The sequence below is a fragment of the Myotis brandtii genome, unplaced genomic scaffold, assembly GCF_000412655.1.
Source record: "Myotis brandtii unplaced genomic scaffold, ASM41265v1 scaffold1347, whole genome shotgun sequence".
NCBI classification, from domain to species: Eukaryota; Metazoa; Chordata; class Mammalia; order Chiroptera; family Vespertilionidae; genus Myotis; species Myotis brandtii.
This window is the reverse complement of record NW_005354788.1, coordinates 726,080-746,029: the sequence shown is the minus strand read 5'-3', so window position 1 is coordinate 746,029 and position 19,950 is coordinate 726,080. Positions and strand designations below refer to the sequence as shown.

Genomic DNA, 19,950 nt, shown 5'->3' with positions numbered 1-19,950 from the left:
GCAATTCAGTCTCAGGAATCCACAGAATCTTATTTATGCTCACATCATTGCCTAGGTCTCTATCTTTCCATCAGTTGGAAAATTATACACACACACACACACACACACACACAAACACACACATACATGTATATACACATCTAAAAGTCTATATAGATAGATATAGATAGATAGGTAGATAATTTGGCAGAAATACAGTACTACACGTTGGCGTTGTAAGCCAGCTAGGTGTCTGTAGCAAAACAAGAGTATTTTGTGAGGGCATTGGGACGCCTCTGCCATGTGACACCTTTACACACAGCCAGGACTCCCTTTCACTATAGAGAGGCTCTGCAGGGAGCTTTGGGGTTTGTGCTTCTGGAGTGGTGTGGCCGCAGACAGATCCAGGGCACTGTCACCATGCTGCCCAGGCCCGCACATTCCTGCAGGTGGAGCTGATCCCAATGGGACAGGAATGGGGGGGTGTCTGCATTCTTAATCTCTGTATTGACAGTCTGCCCACAGCATCAACAGCCTCTTCTATTTGAGGGCCCCCTACCTGAGGGGCACAGCCCCACCCCCACTCTAGGGGCAAAGACACTAGCGGCTCGCCTTCCCAGCTTCGCTTGCAGTTGGAAGAAGGCACAGGACTCTGCAGAGCCAATTAGATGCAAGTGAGAAGCTAGTGCCCATGAGCGAGAGGCTGTGAGTACTCATGGCCACTCCAGACACTGAGCTATGCCCAGGCACTGGGGACACACAGGAGCGTTGTGGGCGTGGTGTGTCAAGTTGGTGAGTAAGAGACAGTCATGGAGCAAACAAACGAATAAACGGGAGTGCTTGGTTTCCAGCAATTTCCCAGGGATGCCATGTCTGCAGGGGATGTTTTGTTGTGGCTCAGATGGCAGGTACTAGAAACCGCTGGGATGCTTAGGGCAATGAAAGCGACGCGGGAAGGAGAGGTAGCTGCGGAGGGAGCTCTTGAAGAGCTTCTGGAACCGGGACCCACACAGGAGTTTGGGTTGACAAAGGTGTAGCTGGGGTGTCGTTTGGGTAGAAAGATGCTCCGGTTCATTTCAACTTACAGGTCAGTTTGTCACCACACAAAAGACTTGTGAATGAGTCTGCTCAAGTTAATTTTATTTTGTAGCGATGATAGAGCATTACTGCAGTCATTTCCTCCATAAGTATATTTTTTCTTGTTGTTAATTCTCACCAGAGGATATTTTTCCATTAATTTTTAGAGTTTAAGGGGGGGGCAGAGAGAGAGAGAGAAGAGAGAGAGAGAGACATTGATGTGACAGAGACACATCAATTGGTTGCCTCCCACATGTGCCCTGATGGCCGGGGAGTGAACCTGCAACCCTGGTATGTGTCCTTGACTGGGAATCAAACCGGAGACCCTTTGGTGCGTGGGTTGACGCTTTAACCATCTAGCCACACGGGCCAGACCTGTAAGTGGCTTTTGAGTGAGGACAATGATTGCTACTCAGTGCCCCCATTTTCCAGAGCAGGAAGTTCAGGTTTCTGGGTAGTCCTGCCCCGGGGCTCCCCAGCCCTCCTGCAGGTGGAGCCCGTCCTCCTGCCTTGCTTACCCTCCAAGAGGATGAGATGCTTCAGAGAAAAAGGAGCCAGACTGGGGGAGACCATCTGACCACATTCTGAGCCTTTTGCAGAGGCCCGGCCCTGCTCCCCCCTTGCTCCCCTCCCATGCAGCTCACAAAGTGATGCCCAGGTTCCCTGCACAGTAACCAACAGCCAGCCCCGCAGGCGTGAACACGAAGGACATCCCCCATCTCCTTCAGGGACAGCGCAGCGATGTGGGCAGTGAACCAAAAACCCTCCGTTCAGTGAGTGGACACATTCCACCAACACGTCCATGAAGCCGAGCTCAGTGGGTAAAGGGAACGTGTGAAGTCACTGCAGAGAAGGGCCCCGTTACCTGAGGGGGTCTGTGTCCCCATCCACTTCCTAGGGAAGCCGTTCCCCTGTTACAGCATCATCGCTGAAGCCCTGAGTCCCACCGCACAGCCCCCCTCCCTCACCTACACCCCAGGTGCTGTCCTGAGCTCTGCCCCCCGCCCCATGTTCACTACAACTTCCTGCTGGGCCTGCTGTGCTTTTGCAGGAGGGCTGGGCTGCTGGGAACCGCTCCCCAAACCCACTCCGTGGGGACGGGCTTGGTCAACGGGCCGGGGCTAAAGAGAAGAAGGAAGTAAGCGGGCTGCACCCCAGACACCCCGGGACCACAGACGCAGGGAGGGCCCAGCCCACGCTTTGCCCCCACGCAGGGCCGAGTTGCACGTGGAGGAAAATGTCACCGTGACCGCTTTGTGCCTCAGTGTCCCGGATACAACCGCCTCCCTGACACAGGCAGGGGCATCCCTTAACTGGCAAAGCCACGCCGCGCCTGCCGGGGACTGAAGCGCATGGAGGGCAACACCGGCCAACGGGGCACATGGCAGTGGAGCTGCTCAGCGGGCGTGGGTAGCGGTGCACACTCAGGCCCAGCGCCCCGCGCCCCGACTTCTGCAAACGACCCCCGTTCATCCCGGAACCCACGCTCCCACCGCCCCCGGGAAGGAGGACATCACTCACTTTGGGAAGCCCTCGGAAATGCCGCCATGGAAGGAACACACCCCTGAGAACAGCAGCCTCAGAGCCCCGGACGCCGGCCCGGGGGAGGCACTCGAGTCCCCTCCTGTGGGGAGAACGCGCGTGTCTACGCATCAGGGTGTCGCGGGCCCCAGTGGGCGAGCGGGACGAAGGATGCACACCCACCACGTTCTCTCGAATCCAAATAGAGCCATTTATTCAAGACCCCGAACAGGACCTGTTGCTCCTATCCTAGCAAATGGGCTGCGAAGTGCCAGGTGGTTCTTGGCCAGAGCGTGGGGCGCGGGTGGGCGGACAGGTCGGGAGGCGCTGGTGGGGCTGGCACATCTGATAGACAAACACACCCAGAAGCCAGAGTCCAAAACCCCGGGGCGGGGCGGAGGAACGCGCCTGCGTTTGACAAGCAACACGACTTGGAAAAAAAGGTGGAACAGGTTTAAAAAGAGGAAAATAACCAGAGCGAAGCAGGCCTTCCGTGAGACAAAGTGCACCTCGCCCGGACAGAAGGAACCCCAGTTCTAGGGATGCGGTGCGCGGCCCTCGCCTCCCCTGGGCCTGGCCCGCCCCTGGCCCCTGCAAACCACGGAGCCTCGGCCTGGGCCGCCTGCTCAGACCAAGGCCACGTCTGGTCACTAACAGGTAGGCGTGACATGAAGAGCTGTGAGGAGGCAAACAGTGCCGGGCACGGGCCGACTTTCCAGGGACCAGTGTCCCGGCGGCCCTGGGCAGCGATGATCTGCGGAGAAGCGCAGGTTCCTGTCGGGGGAGGGGTCAGGCGGTGTGTGCACCTCCGCACACTGCGCCCCAAACCTAATGATTCTCAGGGCGGAAACGCTCAACGTGGTCCGGGTGTCGGCTGCCTTCAAAGATGAGAGCGGCGACTTCCTAGACTTCGCGCTTGGCAACAGCCCGAATTAAACACCCAACTCGGAAAAGCACTTTGGGGCCTTCTCTGGCTCAGACTCAAAGAAGTCACGGATCCATGGAGCCTGGTGATGTCCTGGATCCAGCACAGTCCAGGCCTCTCCGACGCGCTCACCTGCCCGGCGCCGCCCCTGAATAGCATCCCGTCTGGTAGCTGGGACGCAGCGGCTGAACATGCCCAGGGCGCCCTGCCCGCCAGGCCCCCTTCCCGTCCCTGCTGCTCTCCTGCTCTGCCCCTGGGAGAGTGAGGGCCCTTCTCCCACTGCTACTTTCAAAACCAGGTCAGCGTCCGCGCTGACAGTGCCAAGGCCACCTCATCCAATGAAAGGAGATTCCCGTAGAAACACAAACTCCTGTTTAATTTAAAAACAGTAAGAAGGTTCATTATTAAAAAAAGAAAATCTAGTCTCTTGGCACAGAAAGAAGAGATGGAGACAGCGGAGGTGATGGGTGACACTCTACCCTCAGTCCACCTTGCGGGTGCAAGGGCCTTCCTTCCCGTTCACTTCTGTCCCTGCCCGCCAGGGGTCAGCCATGCCAGGCCCGCCCAGCAGCTCGGGGGCAGTGGCCCACCGTGAAGGAGGTGCCACCAACAGGCCACACAGCGGAGCCGTCTGCTTCTATGGCTTCCTCAGTACCGGTTGGTTTGGGACAGGCTCCTCGGGGTCACAGTGCACCCTTCCTCAGTTCCCGCCCAGAGCTACAGAGGGTGCTCCCGGGGAGATCCCACATTGTCCCCCAGCCAAGAGCCGGACTTCTCCCTCCGCCGAGGAAATCCCGCTGGTCCACGGGTCTGCCCGTCGCCCCCCTCCTCCCGCAAAGGGAACGGCTCCCTAGAATATTTTAAAATATGAAACCATACAAAACATCAACAGCAAATCAAGACACGCTGAATGGAGAAAGAAGGCGGAGGGACAGGCAATGAGGAAGGGGAACAGGCCCCATCATGGACGGAAGGCCCAGTCAACAGGATTCCAACCGACAGAAAAGCCACCTGACAAAGAAGGTTGTGTGAAACGGGGGTGCCGGGATCACAAGGCCCGCGTTTCAGCGGCACAGGCTGGGCTTTGAACATCCTTTGGCGAGGGCGACGGTAGTGTCCGAATTGTTAGGGCAACACGCAGCAGGCGGGAGAGCTCTTCCACCCCCTTTCTGTTATCGCAGCCTTTTTCGCTTTTTTTCTCTTTTACCACAGCTTTTTCTTCCCCCTCCAGTCTCAGCTCTCAGAGCCTGTCTGGGTGGGAACCAAACTGGGACCATCCCGCTGGAGGCGTCACGCTTTCCAACCAGATGTCCCCGTGGAAACCACTCCCCCACCTCTGATACAATTGTGTGTATTTGAATCAGTCCACCTTGCGGGTGCAAGGGCCTTCCTTCCCGTTCACTTCTGTCCCTGCCCGCCAGGGGTCAGCCATGCCAGGCCCGCCCAGCAGCTCGGGGGCAGTGGCCCACCGTGAAGGAGGTGCCACCAACAGGCCACACAGCGGAGCCGTCTGCTTCTATGGCTTCCTCAGTACCGGTTGGTTTGGGACAGGCTCCTCGGGGTCACAGTGCACCCTTCCTCAGTTCCCGCCCAGAGCTACAGAGGGTGCTCCCGGGGAGATCCCACATTGTCCCCCAGCCAAGAGCCGGACTTCTCCCTCCGCCGAGGAAATCCCGCTGGTCCACGGGTCTGCCCGTCGCCCCCCTCCTCCCGCAAAGGGAACGGCTCCCTAGAATATTTTAAAATATGAAACCACACAAAGCTCTCTGTCTGATGGCTATTTTAGGATTTTAAAATAAAAATATTTCCCCCCCCCCCAAAATACTCCGGGCTCTCTTTAAGTCATTTTTCTTTCCTCCTGTAAAGTCACCCTGCCCTGCCTTCCTACATAAAGCACTTATTTTGCGCCGAAAGTGCCCTCAAGACCTAAGATCTGAAACAAGTATGATAAAGGGGAGCAGGCAAGGGAGAGGGCGAGGGGGAGAGGGGAGGGCCGAGAAACCTTCCAGCAAAGATTTTGTCATGGTGTCCCCAAGGCCACATCAACAGCAAATCAAGACACGCTAATGGTGGAGGGACAGGCAATGAGGAAGGGGAACAGGCCCCATCCTGGACGGAAGGCCCAGTCAACAGGGTTCCAACAGAAAAGCCACCTGACAAAGAAGGTTGTGTGAAATGGGGGCACTGGGATCACAAGCCCCGAATTTCAGCGGCACAGGCTGGGCTCTGAACATCCTTGGCAAGGGCGAGGGATTGTTAGGGCGCAGAGCTCTTCCACCCCCGTTCGGTTATCGCAGCCTTTTTCGCTTTTCTTCTCTTTTGCCACAGCTTTTTCCCCTCCAGTCTCAGCCCTCAGAGCCTGTCTGGGTGGGAACCAAACTGGGACCATCCCGCTGGAGGCGTCACGCTTTCCAAGCAGATGTCCCTGCGGAAACCATTCTCCCACCTCTGATACAATTGTTGTGTTTGGCTTTTCTTCTCTTTTGCCACAGCTTTTTCCCCTCCAGTCTCAGCCCTCAGAGCCTGTCTGGGTGGGAACCAAACTGGGACCATCCCGCTGGAGGCGTCACGCTTTCCAACCAGATGTCCCTGTGGAAACCACTCCCCCACCTCTGATACAATTGTGTGTTTGAAACTTTCTGACAAGAACTAGGAAAGATATAGGCGCCCAGGGCCCAGGAGGAGCTGACTTCAAAGTCCACGCCCACACGCCACGCCCGTGCAGTTTGGAGCCCACAGGATGCCCCCCCACCCCCACCCCACCCCACGCAAACTGCTGGTGGGTTAGAATTCTCTTCTTTCCTGCAACATTCCGTTTACTTTCGCAGATCTAAAACACACACCTGCAAGGAAACAGAGAGCCCCCGTTACCTTCAAACAACACACAGAACCCAGGATGGCAAATTACATGGCCCATGAACCAAATCAGGCCTACCCACTATGCTTTATAAATAAAGTTTTATTGGCACACAGTCCGGAACATTCAGAGAAGCTATGCTATACCTGAGGGGCCGAGCCTCTGACCAACCGGGAAATAACGCAGAGGCAGTGGCCATCGGCAGGTGTCACAGCCCAGATGCCTAGAGGCAGGGCCAATGACAACTCAAGCCTGTGCTCATGGCCTCTGGGAACACGTGGGGGCTACAGGACACTCGGCCAGCCCTCCCATCACCCCCGCCTCACAGAATCACAGGGCCCCGGGACCCAGGAGACCTGTGGAAGGCAGGTCATACCTTTACCAGCAGAGGGTCAGGCTGGGGGCACAAATGTGGGGCTGAGGCAGGAGCAAGGTTCTCAGCCTCTGCCCTGGGTATCAGCTGCCTGGGGTTTCCCCTTTCGGCCCCACACCCTCCTCCCCCCAGCAAACCCTGGTGCTGCTTACAGAGCCGTCAGACGCGCTGGCGCCCACTTTGTCCCCTCGGGCGTTCCAGCAGACCTCGAAGATGCTGCCAGTGCCTCGGTAGCTGTGGGCGAGCCTCCCACTCTGCAAAGCAAAGCAGCGGTCAGGAGCTAAGGGGGTGGGAACTGGGGGGGAGCAAGGCCACAATCTACCTATAGCCACCACCGGTAGCTATGGCACACACTGACCACCAGGGGGCAGATGCTCAACACAGGAGCTGCCCAGCGAGGGCCCTCTCCTACTCCAGGACCCCTTGGGGGATGTTGGACTGCCAGTTTCGGCCTGATCCCCGCAGGCCAGGCTGAGGGACCCCGTGCGCCGGGCCTCTAGTATTATATACATACTTGTACTTAGAGAGGGCATCCTCTCACTGAGGATCAAAGAGGTTTGTGATTTATAAAACAGGAGGGACATAATTTGGTGAGCCTTTGGCCGTGGGCAATACCTAATGCCATTTTTCTAGGATGTCACTTTACACATCCACCTGTCACTGCTTCTATGAAGAGGGACTCTCGCACAGTATTGCTGGATGCACGTTTTCCACCTGGCCTATCTGGGCTGTGAGGCTTGGCGGCAGGCTGGTTCCGCATGGGGCCCACCCTCATCTCTCCCTCTCTATGAGGATGTAGCCCAATGGAGGCAGATTCTGAAAGCCTGAGGTCTCAGTGGACCCCATACCAGTTCACTTGCTTCATGTACTACCAACCCTTCCCACAAGGGGGCATGGACTCAATTAAAATGCACCTCAATTTCAACCCAGCCACAGGGAAGCCAGAAGGCAGACTGGATTAGAAGGGGAGAGGGGAGGCCATTACATCCACCCTGAGGTCACACAAACTGGATCACTGGCTGTTTGCAATGGCTCCGACCATATCTCTTCCATCAGCTAGAGAACCGAGAGGTGACTCCCCAACATAACACCCCCTGCTCTATCTTCCACCCACTTCCACACTTTATATTCAGAATCTGTCGTCCTCAGGTGCAGCCAGAGATACCCACGGCTACATTTACTCAAATGCTGTCTCCTTTTAGTTCTGCCAATAGCACAACCCAATACCGACATACCCTTTCCCACAGAAACATAAACTAGTTTCATTAGAAAAATCAAAATGGCACAACAAAGCAAACAGATATTCCTTTGTACCCTCCCATGTGCTACATGATGTGGAGTGGCTGGCCCCGCCCCTTTAGCTGGGCCCCCGGAAAGTGCAAATGGAATGACACCTGTCGCCCCAACCTTAGTACCTCGAGGGCAGCATCTCTGGAGACAAGAGGACTGGGTTACGGTTGTCTGAGATGACGGCTGGTACCCCAGAAAAGGATGAGGCAGGCAGAGGGTTTCATGCCAGGGGCTTAGAAGCGACTCAGCACAAACTCCCCAGTGACGGTTTTGAGCCTGGGTCACTGAAACCTGACTTGGGTGTTACTCGGAGAAAGGAATCAGGGATTACCTGAGTATTCCAGATGTGCACACACTTGTCAAAGGAGCCGCTGGCCAGGTACTTGCCGTCGGGGCTGAAAGCGACACTGTAGACAGGTTCCTGGTGCTTGGTGAGAGTGTGGATGCACACGCCGCGCTCCACGTCCCACAGCCGGACGGTGGAATCGAACGAAGCGCTAGGAAAAGGGAGGAAACATCACCATAGACACGGGGAGCTTTCTTCTATTTCTCTAATACGTACATCTATTATGTTTGGTTTTCCTTGCACGGCTTTTACATTTTCAGAGACAGTAACAGGTACGCTTCATCACGGCTAAAGTATGACTCAGATACATCGACAACAAAGCCATTGTTATAAAAACAATTCCTTTCTTCTTTTTTTGGATGGTTATTGGGGAAACAATGATTTCATGTTCATCTGTTTCTGCATTTCCCATAGACATAGACGTTAAATATGTCTATAGAATAGTTACTACATTTCCATAAATGTAGTAAATTTAAAATACAACATTTAGCTCAGCTGGTGTGGCACAGTGGTTGGGCATCGACCTATGAACCAGGAGGTCACAGTTCGATTCCTGGCCAGGGCACATGCCTGGGTTATGGGCTCGATGCCCAGTGATTGGCATGCAAAAGGCAGCCAATCAATGGTTCTCTCTCATCATTGATGTTTCTATCTCTCCCTCTACCTTCCTCTCTGAAGTCAATTTTAAAAAATGAAAAAACAAAAACACAACACAACATTTATGGTTACCAACCAAAATATTTGGAAAAATGGCAAATTAAGGGAACACAAGTTTTAGTGCAATGGGAGTTAAAATACAATCACATGCAAAGATGCCATCGTATTCCGAGAGCTGCAAGTTTTCTTTTCAAACGTAAAAGAAAGAACACATACAAGAGCTGCTATTTGGTGTTCTCTCTCTGTCTGAACGGGGACTCGCCGGCACTGCTTGTCCCCTTCATACTTGACTGAAAGGACAGTCAGCCTCTCAGCTGATGCAGGAATTCCTTCCTTCCCTGTTTTCTAAGAAGCGGCCTTGGGCAGAGCACTTTCAGCAACAAGGATCCTTGCTGCTGTGAGACTGACCGGCCTGTGCAATGCGGCAGAGATGGAGAGTCCTTCCGTATCCACAGGGCTGTGCCACCTGCCACCTGTCCCCGACCACCCCTGCTCTGCAGCAGCAGAAGAAGTCCGCCACTGCTTCCTGGGACCCGGATGTTCCTCCCCAACGTTGTCTTCTCCAGCGGAACACACCCCCTCGCTATGTGCACCCTGGATCCCGACCCTGAAGGAGGCTGGCATATCCTGCAGCAGAATCTCTTCAGCATCTTTTTCTAGGCGTTCTTATTAAACACAGGACCTGGATGGAGCCCTGTGAGCGCTGGGCCGAGACAGTTCTGTGCAGCGCAGCCTGAAGTGATGTGGTTCTGGGCTGCCCATCGCGGCCACGTCCCCTCTCCCCAATTCTGGGAAGAATCTGTTGCTTAACGGGGGGAGGGAGGTTCACTATATATATGGCTCGGTCAGCCCTGGCTAGGGGTGGGGAGCCCTTTACTGCCACTCAGAATTCACGCCACCTGCAGCTCCGAGTTGGACCGAGTAAACCAAGGCCGCGGTGCACTCTGCTTCCTTTGTCTGTCGTAATGAAAACCTTCACAAAGCCACATGCTGGAAGCCTGGACACGTAACGCACCCTCCCACCAGCCCGGTGGTGACAGGGATCCACACCGTTACTCGGGCGTCACTGCACAGCTCGGGCGTCACTGCACAGCGCTGTTTCGTGGGCCCTGTCCAGAGGAGCTACTCTTTGTACAGTTTGGAAGGATGGGAACTCATTCACAACACACTTTAGCAAATAATGTTTACTGGCCACAACTTTTACAAAATAACTTTTCCATTCCCTCCGATACAATAACTGTTACAGCCACGGGGAGCAAGGCTGCTTTTGGGAGCAGCGTGGGACTGGGTTGTGGCCGTCCCCCTCTTACCTTGCAAGCATGATGTTGGCGTTCGGGTTGCTGGTGGCGGGCCCGGTCGGACTCCACTTTATGGTATAGACCTCTTTGCTGTGAGCCTGCAGGTCATGGACGCATGTGTCCTGCTTCATGCTCCAGATCTAGAGAACACATTGGGCAGAATGTGAGCAGGTGCTCTTTCTGCAGCCAGGAACGGCTCAGCACCGTCACTCTGTGAGCGTGCCTCAGGATTGGGGCCCTGGGGAAGCTCACTGATGGGGGTCACTGCCCAGACAGAGGGGTGGGAGAATCCTGGGGGCACCAGCAGCAGCAGGAGCAATGGGGAAAACTTACAGCAGCAGGAAGAGTGTTCCTTACAAAATCATCACCCAGAGCAGCCGTGACCATAAGACCCGCACTAAGTTGAGGGGCTGCCTGGGATCAAACAGCCCATCCTTCCACGTTACCTTTAATGTACTGTCATCCGAGCAGGACGCCAACAACATTCTGGAGGGATTCCACTTGATGGCATTAACCTCATTCTGAAAGAGAGCAAAGGATTTTACAAAGAAATAAAGGCCTGTGAGTAGGTACCACAACCGTCCAGTGGGGGTGGGGGTGGGGGCGAGCACTCTATCATCTCTGCAGACTATTCAGTTCCCCTGGGTATGGAAGACCAGTCCAGGACCCACACATTTCCCTCTGTTTCTCACTCTGCCTTTCATTTATGTAAAAAGCAAGGTCACATACCATGCAAAGCCGTCACCCACATCCACAACGCTAAGAAAAAAATCACAACTGCACTTACATCCAATAAGCACAGCACAGAAAACCAATATGACCAGTTATTTGAGATTGACATTGAAAATCACTTTCACCCTGGCCAGGCCAGTGTTGCCTAGTGGTTATAGCACCAGCTTGTGCACCGAAGGGTGTCGGGTTCGATTCCCAGTCAGGGCACATACCTGGGTTGCAGGTTGATTCCCAGTCCTGGTCGAGGTGCATGCAGGAGGCAACCAATGGATGTGTCTCTCTCACGTCAATGTTTCTCTCTCTCTTCGGCTCCCTCCCTCCCTTCACTCTCTCTAAAAACCAATGTCGACATTTCCCACCAAATTCAAGAAAACTGGCTATTTCTATGATTTCTCTTCAGGTTCATTAGCCTTATTTCTGCAACCTCAATCAGCTGTTAAACCCACACGTTAAAATTTCATTTCAGACACTGTACCTCTCAGCTGTCAGATTTCCATTTGACTGTTTTTTAAAAATAATAGTTTTCTTTTCTCTGCTGACATTCCCCATCTATTCACTCATGACGAGCATCCTTTCCTTTATGTCCTCACACATTTGTCTAATAGCTATTTTAAGTACTTCCTTCAAAATCCAACATCTGGTTCATCTCAGGGTCTGTGTTTTCTCCACGGCCTGCCCATACCTGGGTTAATCCAACCACCTGAGATACTACAACAGCCCAAGCAGCAAAGGGCTGCAAAAGACCTGGTCTGCAGGCACAGCATCTTTTTTATTAACCCCACCCCCAAGAACACAGTGAGGTGAGAGCCATAATGGTATCACAGATTTGAGTACGAGAGAGAAGGAGGAAAAAATAAATTCAAAAAGCAGATGACAAAACTGCTTAAAGAAATGTCAGCGGTATTTTAATAGGGCCTAGGAAATAATGCTGCAAAAATGTCGCTGTCCTTTAAAAATTCAAGGGGTAAGTAGGCCGTCACAGCATCTTTTAACCCGAGGCACAAAGGAGACGGCTCCCACCTCCCAGCACATATCGTGGACGCGAGTCCCGTCGTCAGGCCTGGCACTTACTGTGTGTCCTTGGAAGGTTTTGACGGGGCGGTCGCAGCCGAGTCTGCAGACGTGAATGCACTTGTCTGTGCTACAGGAGGCAAAGGTCGTGTTGTTCTGCCAGTCCACATCGAGAACGGGGGCTGTGAGCGGGAACAGAGGGAGGACGTGTGGATCCTATGTCCTAACGGTAAATATCATGTTACATGCATTCCAACACACACGTAGGCTGGGCTCCCGAGCTGTCTGCCTTTGGAGAGGTGCCCACTTACTGGTGGGGAGACACGTTCTGTAACACATTCAGCACCGTCCACGCCATCAGTGGTGTGAGATGAAAGCAACAGCAATGATAAAACTCACCAGCGGCCATAAGAGATGTGTGTGGTGTGGACTGAAAACTATGAGGACAGGCACCCAAGACATCCCGGGTCTCCTCACTCTGTGACTGCCTCCCTCGCTGCTGGTGTTCTGGACTGAGTAGCAGATGTGTGTCTGTGCTCTGACACAGTGGTGACACGCCCTTGCTGGGACCTTCCCTCCTAGTCCACCCCTCCAGGACCCACGCCCTCTGCTTGGAGCCCGCGCCACACACCAAGATGCGCCGTGCCGTCTGGGGCAGTCCTTGGGCTCAGCCCTCCTGTTTAGCCATCACTGGGCACCTCAAACTACCTATCAGGAAAGACACTCTGCCCCCTTGTCAACATCCGCTCAGGGACACGTGACATAACAGTGCACGCTCAGCCCACACATTCAGTGTCCCTCTCCAAGGAAGACATTGCCCATGACGGGAAGCAGCATCTGTCCCTCGCGCTGGTGTCCTCAGACAGGCCACTCCTGCTGGAGGTGCGCAGCTATCTTTGTTTCAAGTTAAGAGGCTGCCCCTCACGGAAGAATTAAGTCCCACAGAGCAAGAGGGATCAGGTGGAAACCTGGAATCTCTGGACCCCGGGCTGCCCCACATAGCCTGCTGTGGCCACAACACACAAACAGATTCTGGGGACGGGGCCCGCCCTTGGTCCACAGAAGACCACTGCAAGTGCTGCATTTCGCCCTGTGCACCTTTTCCCTCGTGGCTGATTTCGCTGTGTCCTTTCACTGTGATAAACCTGAGCCGTGACTTGCCGGATCTGGGGGGGTCTCAGGGACCCCCAACACAGCCTCCCTGGGCTGGCAGGAGAAAGGAGGCCACTCTGGTCCAGGTATTGGTTCCCTGTGGTGTTTTTAACATTTTGATGTTGGGGAATCTGTACCTTATAAGCCTAAGAACAATGCTCACCATGATTACAGCTAAATTCCATGGACATATTCCTCAGAGTATTCAAGATTACGTTCTGGGACATTTCACAGGGACTCTGTGCTATTGTTTCCAAACTAGTGGCCCGGTGCACAAATTCGTGCACATCGAAAGGAAATTAATTAGAAGAAATATTTTAATATCACTATTCGCCCTTTCTCTATAATAGAAGTGTCAACCAAATTCACGATCGACAATGACAGATGGAAACACACGTGTGAGATTGGCGCCAGTGAGAGTGTATATGTATCCTGCATGCACGAGTCAACTTAGCCTTTTATAGATATAGAACAAACTTGCTTAATTAGACCTGCTTTCTGATGCAGCTAAACTTTTTCCAGCCCAGTGAAGCACCCCAACTTCTCTATCAGGTTATTGTCAGCAACTCAGCAGTAAATATCAACACGAAGCACATTATTATTGTAGATCACACAGGGAGAACAAAGGGTAAAATATTTAACTGCAGCAGTGTTTGACTACATTCTGCGCAGTGAGAAAACCTGAAATCATTTTCAAGGTTCACCATTTCTTACTTCTTTTCAGTCGGGTCAAGTTTCTAAGCTTTCTAAATCTCCGTTTTCCGCTAATGAAAAGAAAATAGGATTCCACTGGGTCTCCTATCTACCTACTCCAGGACTTCTGTGAGGATCAAATGAGATGAGGCACGGAAAAAACGCTTCACAGATATTTGCTTACAGTGTAAAGTGTTTCCACCTGGCTATAAAGCAAGTCGTGTACCTGGGCTGAAGAAACTGCAAGGAGGCTAGTCGGTAGGGAGAGGAAGCCAGGCATTGCTATGTGACATCATTACCCGTATGGGGAAGGACACTTAGCACATTAGCCTTTTATATATATAGATCACAAAACAAAAACAGAAGACTCACCAGAATGAAACAGAAACTGCTGTTTGGCTTCTCCTGTGTGGGCATCCCAAATTATTGCTGTCTGTACTCCGCAAACAAAAAGGAAACATTAGTGATTGTTCCCCCGGCCAAGTTTTCTCTCGGGAAATTTATCACACAAGATGAGGCAGTGAGCCCCGCCTCCTTTCACGCCAGCACTGCCCAGTAAACACAGAATGTGAGCCACACAGGGAACTTTGTTTTTTAGAAAATGCTCTAAAAAAAGAAAAAAACTGTTAAAACTACCTTTCCTTTTTTCTTTTTTAGTGCCGTGACTTGAATATGAACCAAGGTTGCTGCGGCCATAAAACTTCTTTTTAACAACATGCTTTATTTCACTCCAGTACTGCCGAAATACTGTTTCAGCATGTGTTCAGTATATATCTGTTAGTGAGATCCGTGGCAGTCCTTTTTGCCTAGGTCTGTGGAGCCCAGTGTTTTATATGTAACAATCTCGAGAGCCATGTGTGTTGTTGGCAACTCCACAGAACACAGCAGCCACAACTGATAATTGGAAAACTACAAAAATTGGTGGCTGCCACCGGTGCATGATCGGGGCCAGGGAGGGATGCAGATTGGCCAGCCGGGGAGGGACCGTGGGAGGGCTCCAGGGCATGTCTGGCCCATCTCACTCAGTCCTGATTGGCCAGACCCCAGCAGCAAGCTAACCTACCGGTTGGAGCATCTGCCCCGTGGTGGTCAGTGCCCATCATAGCGACTGGTTGACCAGTTGACTGTCTGCCTTCTGGTGGTCAGTGCATGTCATAGCGAGCAGTTGGACAGCCTTAGCATATCATTAGCATATTACACTTTGATTGGTTGAATGGCCAACCGGCTGACTGGACACTTAGCATATTAGGCTTTTATTATATAGGATATGAGAATGCCAAGTTGGAACAAAGGGTTTACTGGCTTAAGAGAGAGACAGACACACACACACACACACACACACACACACAGAGAGAGAGAGAGAGAGAGAGAGAGAGAGAGAGAGAATGCACAATTCAGTGACCTAGAGGGTAATACTCGAGTGTGGAGTTCAGCAAAGTTATTTTTGCCAAGGGCCAGATGGTCAATATTTTGAGCTTTGAGGCTGTCGCTGAACTGTGCACCTCAACTGAATGGGGATGTTTTGCACAAAGGTCTGTGGAGCGTGTGACAAAGACATGACAGGCGGCTGGCCAGTGTGGCTCAGTGGTTGAATGTCAATCTTGAACCATGAAGTTACGATTTGATTCCCGGTCAGGGCACATGCCTGAGTTGCAGGCTCAATCCCCAGTAGGGGGTGTGCAGGAGGCAGTCAATCGATGTTTCTCTTTCATTATTGATGTTTCTATCTCTCTCTCTCCCTTTCCCTTCCTCTCTTAAACCAATAAAAACATATTTTTTAAATATTTTAAATAAAAGAGATGACGGGCTATAAATGAACATCAAGGTCACAGCCAGGAAAACCCAGAAGCACCACACAAGCTGCCGTGATGTCTTAAGGGGAAGCAGAAAGCCTCAGGATTCACAGAAACCACGATGCTACCTGGAGACTCCACACCAATAAGCATCTACAGTTCAGAGATGCATTGTAAGCGAGTACTCACTTTGTCCACACCAGCGCTCACAATGTAATTCCCCTTTTTGTTCCATTTCAAGGCAAAGATGGGGCCTCTGCGTTGGCCTAAGGTTCTGGCCAGATTACCTGTGTGTAAGTAAACAAACAGCAAACACGCTGACTTCAAGGCCACAGCCCGGTCACGCCGTGACTCCACACCAAAGCAGCTCTCCCCTGACCCCAACCAGAGGGCGGCAGGACTCACCGTCTTCCATCCAGATTCTTGCAAAACCATCGTAGGAGCCTGTTGCTAACAGCGTCCCATCGCTCTGTGGGCCAGAAAGAAACAGCTTAGCAGGGGCAGTTCTGACGAAGCGAAGAGAACCTCTTACCCCAGGGCTAGGTCATTCTGGCATCAATAATCAGTCCCCAGCCCGGCCGGTGTGGCTCAGTGTTTGAGTGTTGACCTATGAACCAGGAGGTCATGGTTTGATTCCCAGTCAGGGCGCATGCCCGGGTTGCGGACTCAATCCTCAGTAGGGGGCGTGCAGGAGGCAGCCGATCAATGACTCTCTCTCATTATTGATGTTTCTATCTCTCCCTCTCCCTTCCTCTCTGAAGTCAATAAAAATATATTTTTTTAAAAATCAGTCCCCAGTTAAGAGACTCACCAGCCCCATTTAACTACTCATCTCACACCTCTTAAATCAGTGGTTCTCAACCTGTGGTCTTGACCCCTTTAGGGGTCGAATGACCCTTTCACAGGGGTCACCTAAGACCATCGGAAAACACATATATAATTACATATTGTTTTTGTGATTAATCACTATGCTTTAATTATGTTCAATTTGTAACAATGAAATTGGGGGTCACCACAACATGAGGAACTGTATTAAAGGGTCGCGGCATTAGGAAGGTTGAGAACCACTGTCTTATATGAATATGTAAGGCAGTGGTTCTCAACCTTCTGGCCCTTTAAATACAGTTCCTCATGTTGTGACCCAACCATAAAATTATTTTCGTTGCTACTTCATAACTGTAATGTTGCTACTGTTATGAATCATAATGTAAATATCTGATATGCAGGATGGTCTTAGGCGACCCCTGTGAAAGGGTCATTCGACCGCCAAAGGGGTCGCGACCCACAGGTTGAGAACCTCAGATGTAAGGTGTTACAGCCAAGGAGAGGAGGGGCAAGTAAAATCTGTTGCAACCATTCACCCCAATGACATAATTAAAAAGACCATACAAAAGCCCTGGCTGGTGTTTCTCAGGGGTCGTTAGAGCATCGGCCTGGGCACCAAAGGGTCTCGGGTTCGATTCCCGGTCAAGGACACGTACCTGGGTTGCAGGTTTGATGCCCAGCCCCGGTCAGGGGGCGTTGAGAGGGCAACCAATGAATGTGTCTCTCTCACATCGATGTTTTTCTCTCCCTTCCAATCTCTCCAAAAAACCGATGGGAAAATAGCCTCAGGTGAGGATTAACAACAACAAATACCAGGCCAACAGATACGACACGTTGGAGACTTTAGTTCGCCTTGAACATCGTGTAGGAAAGGACAGAGTTTGTGACAAAATGACAGAGTTTGCATAAACACTTCAAAGAGCCAGAGAGAATGGCAAGGGAAGGTGTAAAGAGCTGTGTCCCACCTGTCAACTGAAATACCAAGGCGGAGCCCTGGCCAGTGTGGCTCAGTTGGTGGGAGCATTGTCTTCTACACCAAAAGGTTGTGGGTCCAATTCCCAGTCAGGGCACATGACCAGGTTGTCCCCATCAGCAACCAATCGGTGTTTCTCTCTCACATCAATATTTCTCCCCCTCTCTCTCCCTTCCTCCCTCTCCAAAATCAATAAACATCCTCAGGTGAGGATTAAAAAGGATTGTTTAAAAGAAATACCAAGATGGACAGTCACGTTTCCTTGGCTGCTCGAAGACGTGGGCTAATGCTGGGAGCGAGTGGTCACCGAGGACGCAGCCAGCCATCTGCCTGACACAACCTGGCTAGCGCTCGGGAAGGGAGCCCCCAGACACCAGCACCCCTGGGCCCCACACGGCAGCCCCGACGTGCAAGTGTCTGGGAGGCAAGCGATGCTTACGTTCCAGTCCAGCGAGGTCACGTCTCTGTTACTGGGCACGTCCTGCCCCCTTTCTCGGATACAGTGCCGCAGCACGAGCTGGGTGGACGCTCCATTGCTGTTTCCGTTCAGGTCCCAGATCCGTGCAGTCGAATCTGTGGACCTGCAGAAGGAAAGGCGCTGCAGTCAGCTTTCAGCTCGCTCACGGGTTTTCTCCTTTTTCCCATCTTGAGACCCGCTTCAGCGCCCGCAGCAGAGGAGCAGAGGCAGGCGATGGTTCCAGGCCAGTCTGCTCTGGCATGGGCACCAGGAGAGACCCGGGGGACAGGCCTGCCATAAATCCAAAGCCATGCATGTGAACTGCTTTCTCTTTTCTCACTGGGTTCTCTCTGCACTATCTTTGCTGCACTAATTTTAAAGGCCGGCATTAGTCCCCACCCCGGGGGGAAAAAATGGCACAAGGACTTCTCTACAATTTGACCACAATTGGAGGTACCCCAGGGAGGGCAGCATGGGTGCCCAGGCCTTGATCTGCACACCTGGGAAGGTGCCCCAGGCAGGTGAGAGGGAGCGAGCTCCATGAGGCGGGACTGCAGTGCACAGCCAGCAGCTCGGACCCTGGCCCTGGAGCACCCCCAGGCAGGCGCCCTTACCCGGAGGCCAGGAGGTCGCTGACGGGGCTCCAGGCACAGATGAAGACCTCGGACTCATGGCCCCGCAGGACCCTGGCTTTGTTGGGTGGGACCTCGACGTCCCCGTCTACTTCTGTTGTCTCCACTGGTTCCGAATGACTTTCTGTGGGAGGAAACAGAAGCCATGTGGTGAGCAACGCAGGAGAACAGTGTCGCTGGGCACTTCGCTTTCACACGCAGCCTTTCTGCATTAAGATCACCTCTGACAAGTACAGCTAAACCACGGCTTGTGTCACTTAGTAAATGTGTCATGTTTATTTACTAAGTACAAGGAGGGGCAAAAGTAGGTTTCCAGTTGTGAATATGCAAAACTTTATTCTCTTATGATTATTTAATATTGTATGATTTTCCATAGGAACTGTAGCTTACTTTTGTCCCACCCTATATGTTATGTTGACTCCAAGTTGGACAGAGGAATAGAAACAGTTCTCTATTCTCCATAAGTAGGTCCAGGCTAATGTCTAACAGCCACGGGAAGGATCACGAGCAGACGGAGACGACATTTTTCAGAAAGAAATGTAACTCTGGACCCCGGTCTGGCCGCAGCCTGCCTGGCAGCAGCATGGAGCCGAGGGCAGACAGGTGCAGGCCTCGGGACGAAAGTGACCTGGAAAACGGCCAACTGAGTCCCAGGAGGGGCTGCTGCTCGGAGTGTGGGAACTCACTCACAGGCACTCACGCAATGCATATCGTCTGTCTCGAGACATGGTGTGCTTCAAGGGACAGCCATGTCTGTGTAGCCATGTTTCACTATTTTCTTAATATTTAAAAGAAATCTGTACAATTTTAAAGTTTGGGCCCTGGCCAGGTAGCTGAGTTGGTTACAGCATCATCCCCACACACCAAGGTTAGGGGTTCAATCCCCGGTCAGGGCACACACAAGAATCAAGCAATGACTGCATAAATGAGTGGAACAACAAACTGCTGTATCTTTCTCTCTAAAATAAATCAATTACAATAACTTCAAAAAGTTTACAAACTTCCTATCCCGGCAGACATACAGGTATCTCAAAGCTCACCAAGTACAAGTGAGTTTCGGTGAAGGAAGAATCAAAAAAGAACGTCGTCTGTTTTGTTTGATTTTGAAACCCGAGGGCTGTACCTCACATGAGGGGCAGCCACTGAACGACCTGAGGTCCAGGCTACCCATGTTCCTCTTCTTGCTCCACCCAGCACTGCGGATCTTGTGCACCTGACTATGGAGCCACTGGTGGGAAGCCTTTCCATTTTACTAGACAGATGGCCTTTGCGCCATTCTACTGCGGTATAATCCGCCCCACTGCCTGCCCGGGCTGTCCACTCCATGCTGGAGCCGACTCGCTCGCCGGAGAGAGATGT

At 52.3% G+C, this 19,950-nt stretch overlaps 1 protein-coding gene and 1 long non-coding RNA gene across 2 annotated transcripts; both read right to left on the bottom strand.

The window, feature by feature from the left end:
* Positions 1-2,767: 2,767 nt before the first annotated feature.
* LOC106725084 lies at positions 2,768-5,960 on the bottom strand. The gene is made up of 2 exons (XR_001360963.1): positions 4,872-5,960; positions 2,768-3,992 (listed from the first exon to the last, which is right to left on the bottom strand). It is a non-coding gene; the product is annotated as an uncharacterized LOC106725084 (long non-coding RNA).
* Positions 5,961-6,130: 170 nt separating this feature from the next.
* Positions 6,131-19,300, bottom strand: LOC102256956 (F-box-like/WD repeat-containing protein TBL1X). The gene is made up of 12 exons (XM_005860486.2): positions 19,292-19,300; positions 18,574-18,779; positions 17,942-18,083; positions 16,110-16,173; positions 15,894-15,991; positions 14,284-14,344; positions 12,127-12,248; positions 10,770-10,844; positions 10,336-10,463; positions 8,354-8,519; positions 6,885-6,986; positions 6,131-6,345 (listed from the first exon to the last, which is right to left on the bottom strand). The coding sequence occupies exons 1-12, from the start codon at positions 19,298-19,300 to the stop codon at positions 6,319-6,321; spliced, it is 1,200 nt and encodes a 399-aa protein (XP_005860548.1). The 3' UTR covers positions 6,131-6,318.
* Between the last annotated feature and the right edge of the window lie 650 nt (positions 19,301-19,950).